The 9,107-nt window shown below is 40.2% G+C and overlaps 1 protein-coding gene across 1 annotated transcript in view; it reads right to left on the reverse strand.

The window, feature by feature from the left end:
- LOC125546863 overlaps nucleotides 1-7,857 on the reverse strand; it is a 30,115-nt gene extending 22,258 nt beyond the window's left edge. The window contains exons 1-3 of the mRNA XM_048710972.1: nucleotides 7,741-7,857; nucleotides 7,630-7,648; nucleotides 7,371-7,495 (exon numbers count right to left, since the gene is read on the reverse strand). Coding sequence (XP_048566929.1) covers nucleotides 7,371-7,495; nucleotides 7,630-7,648; nucleotides 7,741-7,857 — 261 coding nt within the window. The remainder of the gene's footprint in view (nucleotides 1-7,370; nucleotides 7,496-7,629; nucleotides 7,649-7,740) is intronic.
- Between the last annotated feature and the right edge of the window lie 1,250 nt (nucleotides 7,858-9,107).

A 9,107-nucleotide genomic window follows, 5' to 3' on the forward strand; every position in this document is an offset into this window, starting at 1 on the left:
TTTGAGTCGTTTCTTCCTCTTGTAGCTCCCTAAGACCATCAGTGGCAACAAATGGAGCGGGGTGGCTGAAGATCTATCTGCTCGTTGTCACCATCAATCTCCATGCGTGAAGCTAGTTGCATTTGATTCTGTGGAAAGTGGGAGGAAGTTTCTGGCATGTGCATAGAAGGCTAGACCCTCTTTCGTTGTTACAAATCATTTGTTAGATGTGATTCAGACATTGTCACGGTTCCAACCCATTCATACCACACCTTCAACCAAATGCATCCTAAGACAGTGTCACAGTTTGTACCTAGTATCTTAAATTGTTGTCATCTCATCAGCGGTGCCATTAGAAAATTATTTGGCACCGCTTCAGTAGTTTGTGCAGCCAACTTTGGTCCACACATCCGAGCAGCCAAGTAGCAAAATACTAAATCTTTATGGCACGAAGGAACTGGGCATCGGAGCAACTACGTGCTCCGGAGTCCGGGTCCCTGATTTTTCTCTGCCGCATCGGCTCGCCAGTGCAGGGCACCGGTGCGAGATGTAGGAATAGTTGCCTTTACTCCAGTTTTGGCATATATAGTGGACGACCTTAGTGCTATTAGTTCTATATTACTAAATTTGTGCATGTACACACCTGTTAGTATCAATTTGCTATCATCCAAACACTATCGCTATGCTGTTGCAGTTATATTTACCTTCCTCATAAAATGTTCAATTTGTTATTTATTGTACATGAGCAAGAACTTGTAGCGTCGTTGTAGTTAATTATAGCTTTTGATGTTCCAGAATTTGGTTGTTGTCTCAGTACCAATTATTTCATTTGCACATTGATCTTTTTGAGAAGATATGTCATAATTAACATGTTTCTTCAGTTTTTCAAAATAAGCATTGGTGATTTTCTATGTTGCTATAAACCCATTTCCCCTACAATTGTTACTGATCTAGTTTTAAATATTATAGGATGAATGGAAGTGTTCTTACTTGGAGTGGGTTGATCAAGAGTGGCCACAGTCTTTGAAGATGTGCCTAACGAAGCTCTGGAGCATGTATGAGGAAGAGAACACACATAGGCTTAGAGAAAGTCTTGTCAACGCTGAAGCATATTTCAAGATGCGGGATAAAAAGTTGAAGGTGGAGAATGAGCTCAGATTTTTTAAATCAGACTTTGCTAAGATGGTGTTGGCGAAGGAGGAGGCACTTTCCCAGTTGGCCCGTGCAAAACGGGTTCTTACTGAACTGAAAGCAGAGGTGGATAAGACGAGCCTGGATGATCTCGATTAGGGAAATGAATATATTGTTCTTATGAAGTTGAACTAGCTATATGTTGTACTGTGCTGTTTTCATGTAGCTACCGTACTGTGATGTTATAATATATTTATGTGCCTGATATGAAATTGGCAAACAGCTATTCGATGTGAAATGTGAATTTGCGTAATACTGGAATTATTAATTGTAAACTAATAAACCTGCTAAATGTGTCATGGATCTTTACAAACGGTTCTAGCAATAAAAGCGCTTGCGATGGATAGCCCAATGCCACACAGTTTTCTTCATCAAATCGTGTGTGATGTAGTTGATAAAAGCAAACTTTTAACCAAGGAAGACCGTGAGTGATAGTTACACCTTTCAGACACGAGCCTACACATAAAACTGTGTGGGATGTACATCCGAACGGAAACATTTTCCCTAGATTGACTGTGTGGGATGTGCATAAGAACGAAAACATATTCCTTGGATTGACTGTGTGTGATATAAATACGAACGAAAATGTTTTTTCGGGATTCACCGTGTGGGATGTACATACCTACGGAAATGATTTTCTCGGATTACTATGTGGGATGTACATACGTATGGAAATGATTTTCTCGGATTACCGTGTGGGATGTACATACCTACGGAAATGATTTTCTCAGATTACCGTGTGGGATGTACATACCTACAGAAATGATTTTCTCTGATTACTGTGTGGGATGTACATACCTACGAAAATGAATGGGTTTTGATGCCTCGCCCGATCGCACACGGCCCCAACCTGGGTCCCAGGAGGGCCTATCCCCGACGATTTATGGGTCGTGTGGGATGGACACCCTATCGCATACACTCACTTGGCGACGGTTCCAAATGCCGTTGCGGAAAGGGGTTAAAAATCATTTGTTTAGGACCGACGCGCACCAGTGTCATGTTGGGTGATAGTTGATTTGATCTTGTTGAAAAACAGAAACTTTTGCGCCCAGTAGCAGAATTGTTTAAAATCACATAAGCGTGATAAAATTCTGAAGTTTTTACACAAGATTTATATACAAATTTCCTATGTTGTCCCATTTTTTTAGAATTTTAGAGTTACAGAAGTATGGATAACGTCCATATTACTACAGACTGTTCTGTTTTTGACAGATTTTGTTTTCTTTATGTTGTCTATTTATTTTGATGAATCTATGGATTGTATCGGGGGGTATAAGCCATGGTAAAGTTAGAATACAATAGGTATAATACAAAAATAAAATATGAATGGGTTTGCAGCAGTACTTAGAGTGGTGATTTGCTTTGTTATACTAACAGAACTCACGAAGGTTTTGTTAAGTTTTGTGTGATTGAAGTTTTCAAGTTTTGGGTGAGATCACAATAGATGAAGGAATAAGGAGTGAAAAGAGCCTAAGCTTGGGGATTCCCATGGCACCCCAAGTTATTATTCAAGGAGAATCAAGCAACTAAGCTTGGGGATGCCCCGGAAGGCATCCCCTCTTTCTTCTAACAAGCGTCGGAATTTTACCTGGAGCTATATTTTTATTTGTCACATATCATGAGTTTTGCTTGGAGTGTATTGTATTATATGAGTCTTTGCTTGTTTTGCCTTTTAGTTTGTGTCATCTATCCTTGCTACACACACTTATTTGAGAGAGCCAAAATTATTCTATCATTTGATAGAATTGCTCTATGTGCTTCACTTAATTTTTTTGAGCTATGGAATTGCTCTAGTGCTTCACTTATATCTTTTTGAGCACAACGTGAATTAATATTTTTGAAGAAATTCTCTCATGCTTCATTTAGAATTATTTGAGAGTTAGTAAATTTTTGAAGAAATTCTCTCATGCTTCACTTATATTATTTTGAGAGAAGAAAATTTTTATGCTCATGTTCTTCACTCAAATTTATTTGAGCTTATCAAAAGCAACGTATGAAACTAGTCCCAAAGTGATAGATTTTCAAGAAGGATATAATAAAATCTTTCATGAAGATCATTGGACAAATTAAACTTGATTCTTTGTAATAGTTTTGAGATATGATGATAAGTGATATTTGAGTCATGTTGGTGAGTAATTATGATTTAGTAAGAATATTGGTGTTAAGGTTTGTGATTCCCTATGCAAGCACGAAAGTCAATAGTTATGCAATGAAATTGCATCCTACTTATGGTGCATTATTCGGCGTTAGTTATGCTTAATGCTCACTTATGTGATTTTTTGCTTCTTGGTTGGTTGCTTCTCAATCTTTTTGCTAGCCTCCATTTTTACTAAGTAGAAATACTACTTGTGCATCCAAAATCTTTAAACCCAGTTTTTCCATATGAGTCCACCATACCTATGTATTTCCGTGCCGTTCTAAGGAAATTTGCACGTGCCATCTATAATTTTTGAAATGAATTTCCTTTTTGTGTGCTCGTACCGCTCATGAAGCGGTAGGGGGTGGCCAATATTTTCCATGCTAGATGTGTTATTCTCAAGATGAGTGTTTTATTCACTTGTCATTGCATGAGAGTACAGCGGTAATAGGGATGCCCAATCCCGGAATGAAAAAGGAATTTACTTTATGTTGTCAAATAATAAATTCCTTGGAAAGTGTTGGTATGGAAGGCACCCATGGATATGGCTAGCCATGGATTGTGAAATAATGGTGGAAAAAGGAATAAACTTTATTTTATGTTTGGGAACCGCCTATGATATATCTAGCATGGAAAGTGTTGGGAATTACTCGGTCGTTTTCATTGACGGGAAAAGTATGCCTCTCAAAAAAAAATTATCTCTCAATTTAAGCTTTGAGCTATGGCACCTCTACAAATCCCTACTTCCCTCTGCAAAGGGCATATCTATTTACCTTATGCAATTTTTATTTTTATTTGAGTCTCCATCTTCTCTTATAAAGCACCAACCAGGGAGCACTATGATCATACTTGAGCATTGGATGTAGCTAATATGCGAGTGTGTTTCATGAATGGATCAATGATCGAGCATGATGGGCTAGGGATAACTTTCTTTAGTGTTGATATTTTGAAAGACATGGTTTCTTGTTGATATGCTTGAGTATTGAAATCTTCATGTCAAAACTAAACTATTCCTTTCAACCATATAAAAGTCCAAATGTCCATGCTACAAAAGAAAATAATATGTGATGAACATGTTAGGCAGCATTCCACATCAAAAATTCTATTTTTATCATTTACCTACTCGAGGACGAGCATAAATTAAGCTTGGGGATGCTGATATGTCTCCAATGTATCTATAAATTTTGATTGTTCCATGTTGTTATATTATCATTCTTGGATGTTTTGCAATCATTTTATATCAACTTTATATCATTTTTTGGGACTAACCTATTGACATAGTGCCCAGTGCCAGTTGCTATTTTTTGCTTGGCTTTTTACTTTGCAGAATATCAGTACCAAATGGAGTCCAAAAGCAGCGAAACTTTTTGGAGATTTTTGTGGACCAGAAGACACTTGGTGGGCCAAAGAAGTACCAAAGGGGAGGCCCGTGGGGAGCACAATCCACCAGGGCGCACCTAGGAGCCCAGGCGCGCCTAGGGGGGTTGTGCCCCCCACGGAGCCCCCTGCACCGCCTCTTCGCCCTATAAATTTCTAAATATTCCAAAAACCCTAAGAGAGTCAACAAAAGACAATTCCGGCCACCGCAAGTTCTAGAACCATGAGATCCAATCTAACACCATCACAGAGGGGTTCATCATCCTCATTGGTGCCTCTCCGATGATGCGTGAGTAGTCCACCATAGACCTACGGGTTCGTAGGTAGTAGTTAGATGGCTTCCTATCTCTCTTTTTGATTCTAAATATGATGGTCTCTCGGAGATCTATTTGATGTAACTCTTTTTGTGGTGTGTCTGTTGGGATTTGATGAACTTTGAGTTTATGATCAGATATATATCCATGAATATTATTTGACTCTTCTTTGATCTCTTATATGCATGATTATTTATAGCCTCATATTTCTTATTCGAATCTTTGGTTTAGTTAGGCCAACTAGATCGATTTTTCTTGCCATGGGAAGAGGTGCTTTGTGATGGGTTCGATCTTGCAATGTTCTTTCCCAGTGACGGAAGGGGCAGCAAGACATGCATGTATCGTTGGTATTAAGGATAACAGGATGGGGGCTATTCCTACATTAATATATCTCGTCTACATCATGTCACCATTCTTATTGCATTACTCCGTTTCTCCATGAACTTAATTCACTAGATGCATGCTGGATAGTGGTCGATGTGTGGAATAATAGTAGTAGATGCAGGCAGGAGTCGGTCTACTAATCTTGGACACGATGCCTATATATTGATCATTGCCTTGGATATTGTCATAATTATTCGATCTTCTATCAATTGCCCAACAGTAATTTGTTTACCCACCGTGTGCTATTTCTCGAGAGAAGCCACTAGTGAAATCTACGACCCCCGGGTCTATTCTTTATCATATTTGCTTTGAGATCTATTTTTATTCGCTTTTATTTTCAGATCTATTATTCCAAAAACCCAAAAATACCTTGCTACATTTTTTTATTTCTTATTTTATTTTGTGTTTTATCGAGAGCTATTTATCCAATCTATCACAAATATTCTCCCGTCAACTTGCCAATTTCTGGCGCCGTTACCTAGGAGGGATTGACAACCCCTCTTATGCGTTTGGTTGCAAGTATTTGTTTTTGTGTGTAGGTACTGTTTACATAGTGTTGCTTGGTTATCCTACTGGATTGCTTGGTTTCATAACCGAGGAAAATACCTACCGTAGCTGTAATGCATCATCCCTTCCTCTTTGGGGAAATACTGACACCGTTTTAAGCGACATCACGAAGCAAGTTGACGGTGTGGTATGATGGTGGGTGTGTGGCAGCCGACATAGTTGAGGCCTTCATGAGGTAGACGAGAGCTGCACCAGCACCACTATGCCACCAACAAGCAACAATATCTGTTGTAGCACTTGTACCACTCACTATAGGAATCAGACACTTTGCCGTCTGCATGGCTGACGGCAAAGGCCTTTGTCGTCCGTCTGGCATGCCTTTGCCGTCAGCCAGCAGACGGCAACAGGTCCAATTGAATAAGCTACGGCAAAGGCCTCTTTGCTGTCAGCTGGCGAACGACAAAGATGAAATGGTCTTTGCCGTCCGCTAGCAAACGGCAAAGAGTCTGGACGACACATGTGGCATGTTAGGTCAATTAGGGGGTTAACGACATGCTTTGCCATCTGCTGGCAGACGACAAAGTGCCCATATAGGCCAGCCCAGGTTGCTACCATGTGGCATGCTATGCTGTCAGCTGGCTGACCACGAAGATGCAAAGGTCTTTGCCGTCGGCCAGCAGACGGCAAAGAAACCATATAGGCCAGCCCAATGCTTCTAGGTTGCACAGGTAGCTGCCACGTGGTAGCTTTGCCGTCTGCTGATTGATGGAAAATCTCTTTGCCGTCTGCTGGCAGACGACAAAGAGCCTGTATAGCCCCTGTTTTTTTTTTCTGTTTTTTCTTAAATTCATTCAATTTTACAGAATTTCTCAGATATATACACACACATTTGAAGATATATATACACAAGCATACCAACACATATCCAACAACATATCCAACACATCCAACAACAAGTTTGCAACAACACATATCCAACAACAAGTTTGCAACAAGTTTCCAAGAACAGAAAAGAAGCACAAGGAGAAGACTAGACTCCATGAACGCAAGCTACTCATCTAAAGCAAATCTGCAAATTAGGAAAGATGAAAGTTAGGAGAAGAAGAAGACTAGCTAGAAGAAAAATAAGAAAAAGAAGAAGAAAACGAAGAAGAAAAAGAAGAAGAATTTATCTTCTCTTTCTTAGTCTCCTCTCCTCTTCTTTATCTTCTTCTAAGCTAATTATGCCATTTTTTACATATGTAAGCTAAGTGTATGTCATTATTGAGCAAACCTAGCTAACTAAGCATAGTAGAGATAACTTAGGTCATTTCGGAGGAAACAAAGCTAAGTATAGATCATTTTGGAGCTAAGTAAGCTAATTATGTCATTTTGGAGGAAGATTAGCTAAGTATAGGTCATTATGGTAAGCATTTTGGAGGAAATAAAGCTAAGTCTAGGTCTTTATGCATTTGGTAAGCAAAACACGAGAGAAAACTTACCGTCATCACAGAGGTGAAGGACCGGTCGGGTTTGCGCCAGTGCCAGACGGAGAATGACCGGTCAGGGTCGGGGTTGCTCCAGTGCGAGACGGAGAAGGATCGGTCGATGCTTGTCGGGAGGCATGCTGCACCAAAGATCATTTCCAATGTCTTGTTAGCATGATGCAATTGATATGTGAATACTAGTAACTAATGACCATTCAAATGAAATTCATCGTGTCCGCTATAGCAATCTGGGGCATCGGCGGAGGGGTCTGACCGTTTTTCTCGCACACAGACTGCACATTATGTTTTCACGAGTCAGTCATATTACTTAGTAATTAAACAAACATTATGTGCATCATTTGGCTAATATGCAGGAGAAACTTACCACGAGGAGCTCGTATAGGGCCCGGTGAGACGCGTCATTCCGGTTCTTCTCCGCTTCCAACAGACTAGCTGTCCTCTCCTCCAGCTTGATCTCCCTCTCCTTAGCTGATACGCCCATTTTGCATCATGTTTCTTACTGTTATTTATAATGTTTTTATCCATAATAATACTTTTTGGAGTAATTCTAATGCCTTTTCTCTCATAATATGCAAGGTATACACAAAGAGGGAGAATTCCGGTAGCTGGAAATCTGGACCTGGAAAAGCTACATCAGGATACCTATTCTGCACAACTCCAAACAAGATGAAACTTCACGGAGATTTTTTATGAATTATTTAAGAATTATTGGAGCAAATAAGTACCTGAGGGGGCCCACCGGGTGGGCACAACCCACCTGGGTGCACCAGGGAGCTCAGGCGCGCCCTGGTGGGTTGTGCTCACCCAAGCCCACCTCCGGTGCCCATCTTTTGGTATATAAGTCATTTTAACCTAAAAAAAAATAAGGAGAGGACTTTCGGGACGAAGCGCCGCCGCCTTGAGGCAGAACTTGGGCAGGAACACTTTTGCCCTCCGGCGGAGTGATTCCGCCGAGGGAACTTCCCTCTCGGGGGGGGGGGGAATCATCATCATCATCATCACCAAAAACTCTCCCATCTTGGGGAGGGCAATCTCCATCAACATCTTTAACAACACCATCTCCTCTCGAACCCTAGTTCATCTCTTGTGTTCAATCTTGTTACTGGAACTATAGATTGGTGCTTCTGAGTGACTAGTAGTGTTGATTACATCTTGTAGTTGATTACTATATGATTTATTTGGTGGAAGATTATGTGTTCAGATCCAATATGCTATTTAATACCCCTCTGATCATGAGCATGTTTATCATTTATGAGTAGTTACCTTTGTTCTTGAGGTCACGGGAGAAATCATGTTGCAAGTAATCATGTGAATTTGATATGTGTTTGATATTTTGATAGTATGTACGTTGTGATTCCCTTAGTGGTGTCATGTGAACGTTGACTACATGAAACTTCGCCACATTTGGGCCTAAGGGAGTGCATTATGGAGTAGCAATTAGATGATGGGCTGCGAGAGTGACAAAAGCTTAAACCCGAGTGTATGCGCTATTCCGTAAGGGACCAATTGGGTCCAAAAGTTTAATGCTATGGTTAGAATTTATTCTTAATACTTTTCTCGTAGTTGCGGATGCTTGCGGGAGGGTTAATCATAAGTAGTAGGTTTGTTCAAGTAAGAACATCACCTAAGCACCGGTCCACCCACATATCAAATTATCAAAGTACCGAACACGAATTAAACCAACATGATGAAATTGACTAGATAAAATTCCCACCCTCAAGAACACTTTGC

The sequence above is a fragment of the Triticum urartu genome, chromosome 3 (genome assembly GCF_003073215.2).
Source record: "Triticum urartu cultivar G1812 chromosome 3, Tu2.1, whole genome shotgun sequence".
Classification (NCBI taxonomy): domain Eukaryota; kingdom Viridiplantae; phylum Streptophyta; class Magnoliopsida; order Poales; family Poaceae; genus Triticum; species Triticum urartu.